Here is a 19552-nt window from a genome sequence, read left to right as displayed (position 1 = left end):
CAGACCTCGCTAGAGAGAAGCCCAAAGTTAAGTCCACAGAATTTGCTAAATCAAATGACAGATGCCTGTGTTAGGCAGGTGTTTACTCTTCAGGGTGAAGTAAAGCCATTCACACTCCTTTTCAGTTATTCCCTCATAAAGCACAGCCCAAATGGCTTTGCAAACTCATGTCTGTGTTTTGTCAGGTAAAGGTTCCTGGTTCTCCTCTTGCCAGCATCCGTTGATATAGGCAAGGCTGCCCTACCCTGACACACAAAGGAGGGACTAGCTGAAGAGTCAACCATATGGTCAACAATAAGTAAAACCACCATTCCAGCAGGTTTGGCTAAGAAAGCTAATATTTGAAAACCTGTAGTTTGAGGAACTAGATGAGTTATGGAAAATTCTAATTTGTTTACATCTTGTAGATAGTACTTTGGTTAAAGTTATAAACCACAGACACACATGGCTTATGCAGGACCATTTTTTCTGTTCCTGATCTGTCCCTCTTCATTGTGTGAAGCTGGATGGTTCATGTGTTTACTTCACAGCTCCTAAAGTTGAAGATGCTGTATAAAGATATAAATGTTTAAAAAATTATTAGCTTTTACCCTTGTAACATACTTAGGCTTGGAGTAGACAGGTACCGTAGTACAGTGTTAGGAGTCTAATGGCAAAGAAGCCCCCGGATAATGACTGGACGTCATTTCCATGAAGAGAATTACTGCTGGCCTATACTGCCAGTTTAAGCAAACTGGAAAAAGATGTGTCCTCTAAGATGCAACCCTATCTTTAGCAGGCTGAGCACAGACTAGATTTCAGTCCCTGATTCACCCACCTTCCTCTCTCAACTGGGTGCCTTTGTGTAGTACATAAACTCTCTAATAACACATGGTAGCCCTGCCTTTATATAAATGTATAGATTTAAAAAATATAAATCAGGGATAAAACACTACCAGTAGTCTTACTTAAAACAATATCATTTAATATTTTCACCTATGAGAGGTAATGAATGCTGAAATATAGTCTCCATTATAGCAGACTGGAAAAAATACATTATCCTACTGTTTTCTAGAAAAATGATTATGGCATTGGCAAATCAAATGGAAAACGTGAATAAGCAGACGATTATCTGAAAATGTTAGTTGCTTATAAGATTCAGTACAATGTATATGTTTATTAAATAACCACTACTAGAACAAACATCTGCAACAACTATGAAGTTAGGAAATGCTATATTAGCTTGAACAGTTTATCTGTTGGTCACATTGATAAGCGACTCAGAAATATTAAAAGTATGGAAATGCATGATGGTGAACAACAGTGCCCGATCAGTACATAAGCAAAAATAGATAATGGCCTCTGTATCTCAGAACAGACTCACTTACTTATTTGTATGAATAATTTAGCTCTAAAAAGAAAAACCCAAAAGAAGCTTGGACTGGCGGTGGAAAGAACTTTGAATTTTTCCTTTTAGAAAGTTAAAAAAAAAAAAGTATACATGACTACCACAGTGTGATAACTACCAAGGGGCACATTTTATATGATATGAGAAGAAATGGTTCAAAGATCTCAACTTTCTGGAAGTCAATTCAAAAGTGAAGGGCAACTAGCATTTTTGGATTTTATAGTAGAGAATGAAATTCCCTTTATATTGAAAACTAAATCATGGACCTTGCTCATAGTAATTTTTCTCAAAGGTTTAGGCACTTTGCAGTAGGCTATTGCCAATCTAGAAAAACTGATATGAAAAAATAATTCAGTAAATATTAAATACAAATCGTGATTACATTCAACAAAAACATGAGATGTCAGATATATAACAAATTTTCATTCTGACAAATACACACTAGAATCACCTTACAGAGAAGTGCAGTTGGGCAGTACCACTGTACTGTACCACTATGCCATTTGCTGACAGTCTAGAGCAGGGGAGGCAAACTCCCAAGCCAGAGAGTAAACATTTTAGACTTTGTAGGCAACATAGAGTTTCTGCTGCATATTCTTCTTTCTCTGTTTGTTTAAACATTTTTAAAATGTAAAAACCAGCTGGGCATGGTGGCTCACACCTGTAATCCCAGCACTTTGGGAGGCCAAGGTGGGCAGATCACTTGTCAGGGGTTCAAGACCAGCTTGGCATGGTGGCATGTGCTTGTAGTCCCAGCTACTTGGGAGGCTGAGGCAGGAGAATCATTTGAACCTGGGAAGGGGAGGTTGTGAGCTCCTGCCACTGCACTCCAGCCAGGGCAACAGAGACACTGTCTCAAAAAAATAAGTAAATAAAATAAAATAATAAAAAATAGAATAAAATAAAATAAAATATAAAAACGATTCTTAGCTTGCAGATCATCTAACTGCAGCCCGGATTTGGCCCATGGGTTACAGTTTACCAATCCCTGATCTAGAGCCTTGTGATATTATGACACATTTTTATCATTTACTTTTAGGCACAGATTATCTCTGAATGAATACTTATAGGGAACCATATGTATATGCTTAAAGATTTCTCTAATAAATATGGTTGCTGCAATTTTAGAGTTAATTCTGCAAACTGCATTTAAAAGTGATGATCTACAGATATGGCATTGCCAGGAGTTTCAGAAGCTTATGACAATTTTGTGAATATTTAAGTTACCAATGACTAAATTCAGTTCAAGTATCAGCACTATGTTCTTTAAAGCAATGAAGCAGGTCTTGTAAGGGCTGGAAAGGAACTGTATGCAGAGCACAGTGAACTGTGGCTGGTGCTATGCTGACTGGCAGCTGCTGAGCTAAACAGTGGGGGAATTTTAGGTTACTTTGCAGCCTGTAACTATTGTGGCCAGGCGCGGTGGCTCACACCTATAATCCCAGCACTTTGGGAGGCCAAGGCAGGTGGATCATAAGGTCAGGAATTCAAGATCAGCCTGAACAGCATGCTGAAACCCTGTCTCAAAAAAAAAAAAAAAAAAAAAAAAATTGTGACCAATCTTCTACACTAGCTACCTTTCAACACAGGTAGTAATTAGCTGAATTGAATGATAAAATGAAGACCTTGAGAAATAATACTCTTTAAAGTACATGAAAATAGGCAGTCAGTACTGCCTAGCTTTCCTCCAAAATGGCTGAATGTGTATCACAGGAGCAGAAATACTGTAGCTAACAAACAACTTAAGTTCTTGAGTGATTTGTCTCCTTAGCTGCTCTGCTGGACTATCAGAGAGAAGACTGTGCTTTGTTGAAACTTGTTGTTCCTTACAGTTTTCCACTTTTCTTTTAACAGTGTCAAGGTTTCATACCCAAGGCAAAGGTTTACTGTCCAAAGTCAGAGTTTTCTCTTCAGTTTGAATTTCAAGTGAAGAAGTGTCCATATCTGGGTATATGAAGCTGACTGGGCTGGTAATTTTGGAGAAATGCTGAAGTCCAGTGGAATGCTCCCAAGAACCTCAACAACACTGGCGGCTTCCTCATGCAACAATTACATAGTTAGATATTTTAACAAGTATATCCTTATTCTTATTTATTTTGAGGCAGGGTCTCACTCTGTTGCCCAGGCTGGCTGGAGTGCAACAGTTAAAAGACAGTATTAAAAATTTCTAAGCCAGGCGTGGTGACTGATACCTGTAATCCCAGCACTTTGGGAAGCAGGGCGGGCAGATCACAAGGTCAGGAGTTCGAGACCAGCCTGACCAACATGGTGAAATCCTGTTTCTACTAAAAATACAAAAAAATTAGCTGGGTGTGGTGGTGTGCGCCTGTAATCCCAGCTACTCAGGAGGCTGAGGCAGGGGAATTATTTGAATCCAGGAGGTGGAGGTTGCAGTGAGCTGAGATTGTGCCACTGCACTTCAGCCTGGGCGACAGAATGAGATTCCGTCTAAAAAAAAAAAAAAAAAATTTCTAGTCAGCTGGATCAAGATGACATGATTCCTTTTTTTTTTTTTTTTTTCCATTTTGCAGCTCCTTCCATAAAGGGGTTTAACTACTTTAAATCAAATTTTAGTCATTATTTTTAAATAGTTAAAACATAGTGAATAAGCTATTAACTGCAGACACTAAAAAACAAGACAAAGTGATCAAACTAATTATAACACTGACAGGATGCAAAATGGAAGACAGAGGTAGATCTGCAAACAGTCACATAGGTGGAAATTCCAAGTAGAAATGGTTCTCTTTGAAATGTCAGTTTTACATAAATGCTTATCTAGCAGCGCATCATAAACCACAGGGCCAAAACAATTTATTGTCACATAAATATGGAGTTGGTAGCTAAAACTCAAATTTAACCAGAAATAATTGTTTTCATGGGACTCATAAGACAACCTTAAATTGTTAGACGCTTTTAGGGCATTGGCTAATTTGGATTGGCTAGTATTAAAATAGAACTTAATTTTTGCAGGCATTTAAAGATTTTCATTCATTATGTATTTGAAGTTTTTGTTTCTTAATTTTCTTTGAACCACACCTCTTCTCCTTATTATAAGAAAAACCCTCTTAGGGTAAGAGAAGACCAAATTAACTGTCCTGAAACTTTGCATTATGTTTAAAGCATAATATTTGATTTACTTCTGTCAAACCAAATACTACTATTAGGGTTTTCATTTGTAGATTATTAAAAAAATGTTTTTCCTGTTAACTATAAATGTATTTACTATCACAAGGATTAAAAAGATCAGTTCAGGTGGTAGGGATGTTTCACAAAACACCACAGTGGGGGAGGGACAATCAGCTTAACCTCCTTTCACCTAGCTGTTCCTTAAAAAAACAAAAATAAAAGCCAAATTGCTTTCAGTTTTTCAGAGTTAAAATGGACGCACAAGGATATTCAAGTGCAAGCACTTTGCTTCTTTCACATCCTTATAAAGTATTTCTTTCTTTCTTTTTTTTTTTTTGAGATAGAGTCTTGCTCTGTCACCCAGACTGGAGTGCAGTGGTGCAATCTCGGCTCATTGCAACCTCCACCTCCTGGGTTCAAGCAATTCTTCTGCCTCAGCCTCCCGAGTAGCTGGGACCACAGGCATGCATCACTATGCCTGGCTAATTTTTGTATTTTTAGTAGAGACGGAGTTTCACTATGTTGGCCAGGCTGGTCTCAAACTCTTGACCTCAAGTGATCCACCCACCTCAGCCTCCCACAGTGCTGGGATTATAGGCATGAGCCACCGTACCCAGCCTCACAAAGTATTTTCTAAAATATAATTTACTGTAGGATTCACAGATGAGCACTTTTCACATTAGGTGATATGCAAACAAATCATTATTGGCTCAGCAGGAAACAGACTTTTTTGTACACTCTAGTTAACATAAAGTTTTCCAATAAAACAAATGACAGCGGGAGGGGACAGTGAGGAATACAACCCTGTAATGTCCACCTAGAATCTGAGAAGGAAAAAACAAAGCCATTGAAATGAAGATAATTTAGCAATATCCTATAGGTCACCAGTGATTTCCATAAAATACTGCACAGATACAAAGTCTTGAGTGTTTTACTTAGTTGCTAAAATGAGGCACAGCTGACTTGGAACATTAAGGAGCCTGGCTTCCCTTTCTGCTTTCCATTCTCCCAACAGAAACAAGGGTTTTCAAAGAATTGGCCACAGTCTTATAGGTCACCTTGGGGTGTAGATGACTCTCCACTGAGGTGCTGGACAATTTTATTGAACAGGTGGCCACTGGTGGTGGTGAATGAATCACTCGTTAAACAAATTACTCTAAATGTCCTCAGTATCAAGGTGTGCTCTCTGTACCCTTAATTTGACTTTAATCCTGCAGAAACTCAGTCTTACCATGTTTAACAGCATTGCCATGTAGGATATACCTTTATCCTACACTGTATATTATTTATGCTGAAGAATATCTAACTGAAAAGTATAAAAAGATAATGATGTATAACAAATGAATTAAAAAATGTATCATGGCTGATAGCCCAGGTAACTGCAGGTGAAATGTAGCCAGAAGTCAGAATCTTGGGGCAAAAATCGAGTACAGTCTTATGGGCTGTACCTTTGAATGGTTTAGTTTTATACCCTCTTAAGGCAAAACCAAAGTTCTCTTAATGTCTTGGAAAGTATTTTTCTTCCTGGAGGACCATAAAAGTAGGCAGAAGAATCAGTCTACTGGCTTGTTGGTATGCTAAGGGAAGGATGCCAACTTGACATCCTTGGATACTTGGTTAATAAAACTGAGGCTAGTAGGTGAAGACAAACAACAGAATAGTTTTTGGTTTTAAATTTGTATGAAGGCTACTTAATACTGGAAAAAATGACAAAAGTGTTTTACCATCTTTACATATGAAAAAATGATTTTCCTTTTGAAACTGTAGCTCAGGATTTAATCTTGAGTCATGTCACCATGTGGTTAAAAACAATCTGGATTTTACAATAATTTATAAAAAGCAAAAGTCATAAAAATGCTAAATGATGCAGAGCTACAAATATGATGATACATGAGCAGAGGGGTAAAATCAGATTTTTACTCCAGGCAGGTGTCATGTTTGTGAAAAGTGATGCAATTTGTTATACATTCAAATGCAAATTAGAACTAGCTGCCTTACGATGAGATTTTACTGTCATTTCTTAGCACCCTAATTTTTATGGGTTCTGTACAGAAACATATCTATTTCCTTCAGAAAATTAAGAAGCAGATAGTTTAATATGCTTTATGTAAATAGGATCCTCATCATTTTAGCTTTAGTTACTGCAACACACTTCCGTGGGCACAACCATGACCTCTCTGAGAACTGGAAAATACTGCATAATTTTAAAAGTCAGAGAGTAATGACATTCCCTGACAACTTCAAATAAGTTATGTGAGGAGGATGAACTATGGGCAGTCTAGACCACCAGTCATATTTGTCTAGTCATAAAAATGGTGACAACTTAAAAGATCTGCAAAGATCAGAGGAACAGAGCTGGCTGAAGTTGCAGCATTCTATACGTGTCCTCATGGAGCATCAGAAAGGGATAAGATGACCCACTCATTCTGGTTGGCTGTGGCCATAGGCAGACACCATAAATCCTGGGATGTGGTTAAGTACTGAACCAGGGGCAGGTCTGAGCTTGCTTATGACACTCCAACTAGCCCCAGAACAGACAGTGAAGAACTACACAGAATCCCACAGCTAGCTCTTTCTTCTTCCTTTTTTTTTCTTTAACCTTTGAGAAACATCCATGAGATTAATACAACAATATTAATCAAATCTGATACAGCTGAGTGCTGGCTCACAGCTAACTATCTGGATATGCTCAATATGGGGTTTTGTTGGCCCTTAGCTGACCGTTTGCATTATTTAATCATATATTAAGAAAGGTATAATTCACATGCAACCCTTGGCAAAAAGGAAAAAAGGTTAATTTCTTATAACCATCACAAACTGTTAACCTGTTAAGAAAAGCCCAATTGTTTCTGCATTTGAGGTTGTACACACACATCATCTCTGTTTCTTTATAAACTGGAGGGTGAAAGGGGGAGGGTGACAAATGAGATGAAGCCATGAACTAAACACCCAGCAGGCCCCATTCCTCATTCTCTGTGCGGCTGGCAGCATTAGTCAGAAAGTCACTCCTCTGCTGTGATGGTCGTGACATATTTGAACTCATAGATCTTTAAGGATTTCCTTATTTACTCTGCCAGGTCTGTGGTAGGTGCTTGTTTGTTTTCTTGGTGGAATGATTCATCAATGCTTCCTGAGAGGCTCAAACAGGATCACTGGCCAGATTCCAAAAAGAAACTGTTTGGGAACAAATTAGGACAGAATGAGAAAATATAAAATTATTCCATGTTATCCCTGAAAAAGAATGAGAAAGAATCCATGGGGCTATGACTATACGTAGGTTTGCTAGTGATTGTCCTGGTATTAGTAGCCTTGGCATAGTATATTCCTTCTAGACTTGTACCAGATATCAGAGAGTGTTTTTTATTGAGTTTATTTAAATTTATTATGCTTTGACTTTGTCAAGCATGAAGCTGGGCATATAAAATTATCTCTGATCTTTAAAACACTCTGCAGTATAGTTACTAGCAGCTCAATTTTATTGTCAAAGAAACTAAGGCTTAAAGAGAAGAGACTTGTCCAAGAACATGCAGTAGTAAATGAAAGATTCAATGCCTTTGGTTCCAAAGCCTGTGTTTGCTCCACTACCTCTCCACACTTCCCTTTCTTCTTCCACCTCCATCCTATACCCAGTACCCTACCCCCAACACATACACACACAGGACCTAAGAAGTGGACTTACCTTCACTTTTGGCCTATATCTCAGGTAAAGTGTTCTTGTATACAAACTGAAAGAAAAGTGGGAGGGGGAAAGCTCTTCAGACTCATTTTAAATTCATGCAAACTGGCTTACTGAAAAACTTAACCATAGTGCTTCTGCATGTACAAACTAAAAACAACATAAGTATATGCCATAAGCAACTGTTTTTTTTTGAGCACCTACTCTGCAAAACTCTTTGCAAGATGCTATGGAACACAGAGAAATACTTAACACACAGACTGGGACCTCAAGATGTGTGCAGTTTAGTAGTGAGCATTCTACTAATGCTTGATATGATTCATATGACAATTAGATATTCCATCTTTAAAGCTACATGGTAGTAAGGATTATAGTATTCTTAGAATATTCTGAAATGGGTATATCAGCTCCATAAGGATTAAATTCAGGTATGAGGAAACCAGGAAGATCATAGAAAGTGATAAGAGAAAGTCTTCTTCATAGTATCCTTTAAAGTGAGTCACATCTGGACATGAAATCAAATTCTAAAATCAGTGCACACAGCAGAGTATAGTTGAATTTATTACTGAAAAATTCATTAAACTCTCCATAACATACAGGAAAAATAGTTTTATTATAATATACTATTTACATGTATCTGCATAGTAAAATACATTGTGATTACATATGCAAAACATAATTTTATAGTACAGGTTGAGCATCCCTAACCTGAAAAGCTGAAGTCCAAAATTTGAAACTTTTTTTTGTGTGTGTGACAGAGTCTCGCCTTGTCCAGGCTGGAGTGCAGTGGTGTGATCTCAGCTCACTGCAACCTCTGCCTCCAGGGTTCAAGCGATTCTCCTGCCTCAGCCTCCCAAGTAGCTGTGACTACAGGCGCCCGCCACCACGCCCGGCTAATTTTTGTATTTTTAGTAGAGACGGGGTTTCACCATATTGGCCAATCTGAAACTTTCTGAATACTGACATGATGCTAGAAGGGGAAATTCCACACCTGGCCTCATATGCAATCAAAATACTTATTGAAGGACAAGAGCAGTGTGCATTCATAACAGAATAAGAAATTGTGTCGTTTATACAACCCATGAGAGATGGCTAGGACAAAAACTGTTATTTTTCTTTTCTTTTTTTTTTTTTCAGACAGATTCTCACTCTGTTGCCCAGGCTGGAGTGCAGTGGTGCGATCTCAGTTTGTTGCAACCTCCCCCTCCTGGGATCAAATGCCTCAGCCTCCTGAGTAGTGGGATTACAGGCACCTGCCACCATGCCTGACTAATTTTTTGTATTTTTTTTCTGAGAAGGAATCTCACTCTGTTGCCAGGCTGGAGTGCAGTGGCACGATATCAGCTCACTGTAACCGCCACCTCCTGGGTTCAAGCAATTCTCCTACCTCAGCCTCCTGAGTAGCTGGGACTACAGACATGCACCACCATGTCCACCTAATTTTTTTTTTTTTTTTTTGTATTTTATTAGAGATGGAGTTTCACCATGTTGGCCAGGATGGTCTTGATCTCCCGACCTCGTGATCTGCCTGCCTCAGCCTCCCAAAGTGCTGGGATTACAGGCGTGCGCCAACATGCCCAGCCCAAAAACTGTTTTTAATGAGACAGATGACTGGAGGAAACATTTTAAAGAGTCACTAAGCAGAATGCCTCCTTTTCCCAGAGGAGCTACTTCCTAGCCCCTCAACTGCTTCTGATGTTTCAGAACATAGCACTGTAGGTGGAGACTGAACCTACAGCCCTTGTTGGTTGCTGCTGTTGTCTGACAGCTGATGGAGGTGTTTTGTGATGCTGCTGTGCCGCTTGGTCACCCTGAACAAGGTATATATTTTTTACTATTATGTACTTATGTGAGAAAAAAGTGTAATAAAATAATTGCTTATCAGTAGCATATAAGTTCAGTCAGGTATGGTGGTGATGTCAAAACCGCAGATTGTCCGCATGGGTGGCTGAGATAGCGATACTTTTGCTTTCTGATGTTTCACTGTACACTAACTTTGTTTCATGTACAAGACTATTTTAAAATACTGTATGAAATTAGCCTCAGGCTATTTGCATAAGGTGTGTATCAAACATAAAAGAAAGTCATATTTAGATTTGGGTTCCATACCCAAGATATCTCATTATGTATAGCAAATATTCAAAAACAAAAACAAAATCCCCCAAACCTGAAATATATCTGGTCCCAAGAATTTTAGATAAAGGACACTCAACCTGTATTTTAAACAAGGGAAAGGAAAGGGGAAAAAGCATGAGAGATGAATTTGTACAATTTAGTGTGGCTATGATGCCACTTTACTGTACTCCAAACTGCAACTATAAAAAGGAGCATCAAATATTATTTTAGTAAGAATAATCTATTGTTTCAAAATACAACCTTCCTTTAACAGTTTTTCACGTTAATCCCTAAAATATAGTTGCCATCTTCCTCCTCCTCTTTAGGAAGATTCCTGAACAAGGGCAGAGAAGCCCTGGATTGAGTCCTTGCTGTTACCTCCACCACTCACAACTTTTGAAGTACTTACAAGGTGGGGAGAGGCACTGGACCAAGAGCTCTACATAATTTCATTCTTAAACTACTCTAACTAGGCGGGCCTTATTCCCATTTTGCACATGAGAAATGGTCTCAGAAAGGTCAAATATCTCATTCAAAGGATGACAGCTAGTAAATAATAGAAGCAGCATTTGAATTGAAGTTCTGTCTAATCTTTTGCCAATATATTATACTTTATCTGGTTAGTGACCTGGACAAGTCACTTCTCTCTGGGCCCCAGTTTTCTTTACCGTCAGATGAAGTTATGTTAGATGATTTCTAAGGTCTCCCAGATTGGTTTGGAGAAACAGAAAACTCTGGGCTCACTTCCTGGCGATAACACTAATTGGCCATGAGCTCATGTACAAAGTATGTGACTTCTCTGAGCTTGTCTTTCCCTAAGCATAAAATAACACTGGCCTCATGAGGATTAAAAGAGGTAATATATATAAGGTGCCTAGTCCAGATGTGGCTATGAGCTTAAAATCCAACTTTTTATTATGGAGATTTTCAAACATAAACAGAAGTACCCATCACATAAAGTTCAAAGTATCTCATCTTTCTCATATTTTTCTTATCTTTCTCAGCATCTTTGGAGTTTCCTTTTATATTCCTGATACTTGTTATTTATACTTTTTCCTCTTTTCTTCTTGCTTAGTTGCACTAGATGTGCCAGTTATTAAGTTATTGTATCTCAGTTCGAAATTTACACTCTTTTTTTTTTTTTTTTTTTTTTTGAGACGGAGTTTCGCTCTTGATACCCAGGCTGGAGTGCAATGGCGCGATCTCGGCTCACCGCAATCTCCGCCTCCTGGGTTCAGGCAATTCTCCTGCCTCAGCCTCCTGAGTAGCTGGGATTACAGACACGCGCCACCGTGCCCAGCTAATTTTTTGTATTAGTAGAGACGGGGTTTCACCATGTTGACCAGGATGGTCTCGATCTCTTGACCTCGTGATCCACCCGCCTCGGCCTCCCAAAGTGCTGGGATTACAGGCTTGAGCCACCGCGCCCGGCCGAAATTTACACTCTTTAAAAAAACTGCTTTATTGAGGCATAATTGATATACAAAAAAGTGACACATATTTAATGTATACAATTTGACGAGTTTGGACATATGCATACATTCATGAAACTATCACCACAATCAAGGTAATAAGCATATGCACCATCTCCAAGTTTCCTCGTGCTTCCTCTATTTTTGTGGTAAGAACACTTAACGTGAGATCTACTCTCTTAAAATCTTTTAAGTGCACAATACCATATTGTTATTTGTAGGCACTAAACAGATCTCTAAAACTTATCATCTTGCATAACTGAAACTTTATACTAATTGAACAACAATTTCCCCCTCTTCCCAGCCTGTTGTAGCCACCATTCTGCTCTCTACTTCTATGAGTCTGACTGTATTAGAGTCCACAGATAAGTGGAATCATGCAGTATTTGTCCTTCTGTGACTGGCTAATTTCACTTAGCATAATCTCCTTAAGGTTCATCCATGTTGTTACAGATAGCAGGATTTCCTTGTTTTTAAGGCTGAGTAATATTTCACTGCCTGTTTATCCCACATTTTCTTTATCCATTCATCTGTCAAGGGATTTCTAAGTTGTTTCCACCTCTTGGCTATTGTGAATAATGCTGCAATGGAACATAGGAAAGTGGATATCTCCTTGAGATCCTGATTTCAATTATTTTGGATATATACCCAGAAGTGGGATTGGTGGATCATATTGTAGTTTTAATTTTTTGAGAAGTCATCATACTGTTTTCCATAGTGACTGCAGCATTTTATATTCCCACCAAAAGTGCACAAGGGTTCCAGTTTCTCCACATCCTCATCAACACTTGTTATCTTTTATTTTTATCATAGTAGCCATCATGAGTGATATCTCATTGTGGTTTTAATTTGCATTTCCTTGATGATTAGTGATGTTGGCCATATACCTGTTGGCCATTTCTATGTCTTCTTTAGAGAAATGTCTATTCAAATCATTTGCCTATTTTTAATTGGTTATTATTATTTGCTCTTAAGTTGTAGGAATTCCTTATATATTTTGGATATTAACCCCTTATTAGAATATATGCTTTGCAATTACCTTCTCACATTCCAGAGTTTGCCTTTTCCTGCTGATATTTCTTTTGTTCCTTTTGTCTATTTTTGCTTTTGTTTCCTGTATTTTTAGTGTCATATCCAAGAAGTCATCACCATGACCAAAGTCAAGCAGATTTCCCCTTATGTTTTCTTTTAGAAGTTTTACAGTTTCAGGTCTAACATTTAAGTTGTTGATCCATTTTGAGTTGATTTTTGTATATAGTGTAAAGTAAGAGTCCACTTTCATTCTTTTGTATATAGATATCCAGTTTTCCCAATATCATTTGTTGAAAAGACTGTCATTTCCCCATTGTGCATTCTTGGCACCTGTGTAGACGATCAGCTGAGAATATACATGTGGATTTCTGGATTCTGTTCTGTTTCATTTGTCTGTATATATGTCTTTATGCCAGTACCACAGTGCTTTTATTACTTTAGCTTGGTAATAAAGGCATACCTTGGAGATATTGCAGGTTTGGCTCTAAATTATAAAATAAGGAATATCACCATAAAGTGAGTCACACGAGTACTTTGGTTTCCCAGGGCTTAGAAAAGTTATGTTTACAGTATACTGTAGGCTATTAAGTGTGCAAAAAATGCTAATGTCATCTAAGCCTTTAGCTAGAATCTTTTTGCTGATGGAGTGTCTTGCCTTGATGTTGATGGCTACTGACTGGTAAGGATGGTGGCTGCTGAAGGTGGCAGTGGCTGTACCAATTTCTTAATATAACAGTGAAGTTGGCTGCATCAATTGACTCTTCCTTTCACAAAATAATTCTTATAGCATGTGGTGCTGTTTGATAGCATTTTACCCACAGAACTTCTTTCAAAAGTGGAGTCACCTGTCAATCCTCTTAAATTCCACCACTGCTTTATAGCTAATGCAATATTTTAAATCTTTGTTGTCATTTTAACAATGTCCACAGTATCTTCATAGGAGTAGAGTCCATCTCAAAAAGCCACTTTCTCTGTTTATCCATAAGAAGCAAGTCCTTATCCATTAAAGTTCTATCATGAAATAGTAGCAATTCAGTCATATCTTCAGGTTCCACTTCTAATCCTAGTTCTCTTGCTGTTTCTACCACATGTATAGTTACTTCCTTCACTTAAATCTTGAAGCCCTCAAAGCCATCCATGAGGGTTGGAATCAACCTCTTCGAAACCCCTGTTAATGTCAGTATCTTGCTCTCCCACGAATCATGAATGTTTTTAATAGCATCTAGAATGGTAAATCCTTTCTAGAAGGTTTTCGGTTTACTGCTCAGATCCATCAGGGGAATCACTATCGCTGGCAGCTATGGACTTATGCAATGTATTTCTTTTTTCTTTTTCTTTTTTTTTGAGACAGAGTCTTGCTCTGTTGCAAGGCTGGAGTGCAGTAGCACAATCTCAGCTCACTGCAATCTCTGCCTTCTGTGTTCAAGCAATTCTCCTGCCTCAGCTTCCCAAGTAGGTGGTATTACAGGCATGTGCCACCACACCCAGCTAATTTTTGTATTTTTAGTAAAGACAGGGTTTCACCATGTTGGCTTTGATCTCCTGACCTCGTCATTCACCAGCCTCAGCCTCCCAAAGTGCTGGGATTATAGGTGTGAGCCACCACACCTGGCCAAAATATATTTCTTAAATAATAAGACTTAAAAATCAAAATTACTCCATAATCTATGGGCTGCAGAATGGATGTTGTGTCATCATGCATGAAAACAACATTAATCTTGTACATCTCCATTGGAGCTCTTGGGTGACTGGGTGTATTGCCAATGAGTGGTAATATTTTGAAGGGAAATCCTTGTTTCTGAGCAGTATGTCTCAATAGTGGGGTCAAAATATTCAGTAAACCATGCTGTAAATGGAAGTACTGTAATCTAGGCTTTGTTGTCCATTTTATAGAGCACAGGTAGAATACCTTTAGCATAATTCTTAAGGGTCATAGGACTTTCAAAATAGAAAATGAGCACTCACTTTAACTTAAGGTCATCAGTTGCATTAGCTCCAAACAAGACAGTCACAGCCTGTGCTCTGAAGCTCTGAAGCCAAGGATTGACTTCTCCTCTCTAGCTATGAAAATCATGGATGCTATCTTCTTCCAGTAGAAGGCTGTTTCATCTACATTGAAACTGTGGTTTACTGTAACCACTTTCATCAATAATCTCAGCTAGATCTTCTGGATAACTTGCTGCAGCTTCACTGTGCACTTTTATGTTATAGAGATGGCTTCTTTTCTTAAACCTCAGCTAGCTTCAAACTTTTCTTTTGCAACTTGCTCACTTCTCTCAGCCTTCACAGAATTGAAGTTGGGGCCTTGATCTGGATTAGGCTTTGTCTTAAGGCAATGTTGTGGCTGGTCTGATCTTTTACACAGACTACTAGAAATTTCCACATATTAGAAATAAGGCCATATCACTTTTTTAGCATTTATGTGTTTTCTGGAGTAGCACTTTTAATTTCTTTCAAGAACTTTTCCTTTGCCTTCACAACTTGGCCAACTGTAACAGCACAAGAGGCCTACCTTTTGGCCTATCTCAGTTTTCAACATACCTTCTTCACTAGGCTTAATCATTTCTAGCTTTTGATTTAAAATGCGAGATATGCCACTCTTCCTTTCACTTGAACCCTTAGAGGCCATTGTAGGGTTATTAATTGGCCTAATTTCAGTTTTGTTTCCTCTTAGGGAATAGGGAGGCTGGAGGAGAAGGAGAGAGACTGGGGAATGGCCAGTTGGTGGAGCAATCAGAACATACAACATTTCCTAAGTCCACTGTCTTATATGAGTATGGTTTGTGGTACCCTAAAACAATTACAATAGTAACAGCAAGGATCACTAAAAACAGGCCAGGCATGGTGGCTATAATCCCAGCACTTTGGGAGGCCGAGGTGGGAGGATCACTTGAGGTTAGGAGTTTGAGACCAGCCTGGCCAATATGGTGAAAGCCCGTCTCTACTTAAAGCACAAAAATTAGCCAGGTGTGGTGGTGCATGCCTGTAATCCCAGCTACTTGGGAGGCTGAGGCAGGAGAATCACTTGAACCCAGGAGGTGGAGGTTGCAGTGAGCCGTGATCATGCCACTACACTCCAGTTTGGGGGAGACTCTGTCTCGAGGGGGGAGAAAAAAGATCACTGATCACAGATCCACCGTAACAGATATAATAATAATAATATTGTCAGAATTATAAAAATAAGACACAGAGACATGAAGTAAGCACATGCTGTTGGAAAAATGTCACCCATAAACTTGCTTGATGCAGGGTTGCCACAAACTTTCAACTTGTAAAAAACATAATACCTAAAATGTGCAAAAAAGTTCTGCATGCTTGTTTATTTTGAAATCAAGAAGTGAGATGTTTCATGTCTGTTCTTTTTCAAGATTGATTTGGCTACCTATGGTCTTTTGTGATTCCATATGAATGTTAGAATTGTTTTTTCTATTTCTGTAAAAAATGCCTTTGGAATTCTAAATGAGATTGCATTGGATCTGTAGATGGCTTTGGGTAGTAGGAACATTTTAACAACTCTTTTAATCCATGAACACAGGATGTCTTTTCATTTGTTCGTGTCTTGCTTAATTTTTTACGAATGCTTTGACCTAGTTAGAATCTGTTCTTTTTCTTCACAACTCAGTCTCGGTAGGTTTCTAGGATGTTGTCCATTTCTTCTAAGTCATCCAATTATATGTTGGCATATAATCGCGTGATTCTTCTTATGTCTGTGGCAGCATGGTAATGTCTCTTCTTTTATTTCTGATTTTATTTATTTGAGACTTTTCTTTTTTTGTTAGTCTAGCTAAGGTTTGCCAATTCTGGTGATCTTTCAATATCCCAACTCTTAGTTTCACAGATATTTAAACATTTTTTTATTTTGTTTATTTCTGTTCTGTTATTTCTTTCCTTCTGCCAAATGTGGGCTTAATTTGTTCTTCTTAGTTTCCTAGTTCTTTGAGGTTTAAAGTCTTGTTGAGCTCTCTCTTCCTTTTAAATGTGGCATTAATTTCTATGAACTTCTCTTAGTACTGCTTTTGCTGCATCCCAAAAGTTTTGGTATGTTGTCATTTTTGTTTTCACATGTCTCAAGGTATTTTCTAATTTTCTTTTGATTTCTTCTTTGACCAATGGTTGTTCAAGAGTGTACTATTTAATTTTCATGTTTGTGAATTTTCTAGTGTTTAAAAAATATTTACACCATCCTATTTAAAGAGTAAAGGAAAAAAAAAAAAACTCTAGTACTAGGCTAAGAAAGTCTCTATTTCCTACCTGAAAAGGATGTGAAGATAGGAACCAAGGCCAGTTAAAATATGCCACCATGCATGAAATTGCGTCGTAATACCTATGATAGGTGGTACCTTCTTTCGAAAGTCCCTGTGTGGAGAGGGGGAGAAAATCACCATGTTAAATTTTTACAATATTTTGTAATGATATCTTAGAACATTTTGAAATGTCATTCTCAAATACAGCAGTTATTTAATTGCCTTAAATTTCCTGTAGTCTGCCACACTGTTATCCAAACTACATTCTGAGGAACAGTATTCAACAATGATAATTTATGGTCAATCTGTGTCATCTAAACCCTCACCCACTTCTCTCTCTCATATCTTTTTGAAGCAAATCCCAGATACTCTATCATTTTATTTCTAATTATTTTAGTATGTATTTCTAAAATATGAAAACCTCCCTAAAACATAACCACATTTTCATACCTAAAAATAATAATCCCTTAATATCATAAAAAATATTCGGTTACTGATCAAAGTTCAAAATTTCTCATACTTTTTTTTAAACAGTTGGTTTGTTTGAATCAGAGTCCAAAAAAGGCCAACACATTGTATCTGGTTGATATACCTAAGTCTCTTAATCTATATATTCCTCCTTCCTCTTTTTTCTTTCCTGCCTCTGCTTTTTTTTTTTTTTTTTTTTTTGAGACAGTCTCACTCTGTCACCCAGGCTGGAGTGCAGCAGCATGATCTCAGCTTACTGCAAACTCCACCACCTCAGTTCAAACAATTCTTCTGCCTCAGCCTCCCAAGTAGCTGGAATTACAGGAACACACCACTATGCTCAGCTAATTTTTGTATTTTTAGTAGAGACAGGGTTTCACTATGTTGGCCAGGCTGGTCTTGAAATCCTGACCTCAAGTGATCTACCCCCCTCAGCCTCCCAAACTGCTGCAATTACCGGCATGAGCCACCATGCCTGGCCATGCCTCTGTAATTTATCTGTTGAAGAGATCAGGTCATTCATTCTTTAGATTTCTTACAGTCTGAATTTTGTTGATTGCCTTCCTGTGGGACTGTTCAGTACATTCCTCTGTCCTCTGTTTATGCAAAATTGTTAGTTTACAGGATTTAGAGTTGGAATGATCCACTAGTTTAACCTATTCAGTATGCTCATTTCATAAAAAATGAGGGCTAGAAGGACAGTGCCTAATGACAGACTAGAATCCAGAGACCTAAGTCTAAGATTCAAACTTCCATCAATGTATGATTGCTGACAAGATGGTAAAAGGAACACTTGCTTTCTTAGAAAATAACATTAAGCATATGAAAGTATATATTTACATACATGTATTTCATATGCTTATTATAAATCAGTCTTCTTTATTCAATGAAGCAGATCAGACAAGTTTCAAAGGAACAGTCAACATTTGACTAACTACACAGTTCTATGATGCACACACACATAAAACCCAAACCCTACAGAGGTTATGAAATATCCTCAGCTCCAAAATTTTAGGTAATTTAAACAGATATTCCAATAATTTAACTTCATTTTACTGTACATATCTTTTAAATGTCAACAATAGTAAAAATTAATTTCAGGGCACTACTATTTCTACATGTTTATAAAATTCTCTACTTAATAAAATGCTTCCAAAAGTATTTCTGAAGCAATGAAAACATATCTTACCTCAGTGAATCACAAAATATGTTATCTATATTCCAAAACAAAAATCCCAATAAAAATATACCCAAGGATGTATAACCCAGTCCTCTAAGCCACGGATAAACCCTGTGGAGGGAAAAAAGAAAAGCAAAATAAAATTTTCTCAAGTCATGCCATAATCAGAAATTGAAGCCATCACTTTCTTCCTTTTTTATAAGGGTTGGGATCTCACTATGTTGCCTAGACTGGAGTGCAGTGGCTATTCACAGGTGTGATCATAGAACACTCTAGCCTCGAATTCCTATGCTCAAGTGATCCTCCCATCTCAGTCTCCCAAACAGCTGGGAGTATAGACATGTGCTACCACGTCTGGCTAGAAGACATCGCTTCCATGAGAAGGAAAAGTTTTTGTTTGTAGTAAATGCAGACCTATCAAATTTTCTAATAATTTGCCTACTACATGTAGCCATTAAAAGGAGCTGAGAAATAGGCCACCAAGACTTTAATACATGTATTGGGAAGGTAATCTGAAAGTACCTGATAACTTTTTCAGTCTTATGGAATAGGCAGGGGGATAGTGGATTAGAATTAATGTAGATTGAGTCATATGCTCCATGTAAGCCAATGTAACACACACACACACTCTCTCACTCTCATTCAATAAATCACTTAATAATATATATGTAGTGCTTAATATGTACCAGGCATTGTTCTAAGCATTTGGGAAAGTAGGTCAATAGGTAAAGTTTTTGTTCTCAAAGAATTTATAGTATAGTTGGGGGAGGTAAACAATTAAATACATAACTAATTATAATTGCTTTGAAGAAAAATAAGGCCTGGTAAGGATAGAGTATATGGAGGTATTAT

General features: G+C 37.8%; 1 protein-coding gene across 3 annotated transcripts in view; it reads right to left on the bottom strand.

The window, feature by feature from the left end:
* Positions 1-941: 941 nt before the first annotated feature.
* ACER3 (alkaline ceramidase 3) overlaps positions 942-19552 on the bottom strand; it is a 170971-nt gene continuing 152360 nt past the window's right edge. For 2 of the 3 annotated variants that reach the window (XM_012469609.2, XM_064365316.1), the window contains 4 exons: positions 18710-18811; positions 17060-17164; positions 8193-8238; positions 942-7687 (listed from right to left, as the gene is read on the bottom strand). In XM_012469609.2, coding sequence (XP_012325032.1) covers positions 7634-7687; positions 8193-8238; positions 17060-17164; positions 18710-18811 — 307 coding nt within the window. In that variant the 3' untranslated portion in view covers positions 942-7633. The remainder of the gene's footprint in view (positions 7688-8192; positions 8239-17059; positions 17165-18709; positions 18812-19552) is intronic. The other variant, XR_010338372.1, reaches the window with a different exon arrangement.

The sequence above is a fragment of the Aotus nancymaae genome, unplaced genomic scaffold (genome assembly GCF_030222135.1).
Source record: "Aotus nancymaae isolate 86718 unplaced genomic scaffold, 86718_ANA_hifiasm-v0.15.2.pri h1tg000059l, whole genome shotgun sequence".
NCBI classification, from domain to species: domain Eukaryota; kingdom Metazoa; phylum Chordata; class Mammalia; order Primates; family Aotidae; genus Aotus; species Aotus nancymaae.
This window is presented reverse-complemented; position numbering and strand designations above follow the sequence as displayed.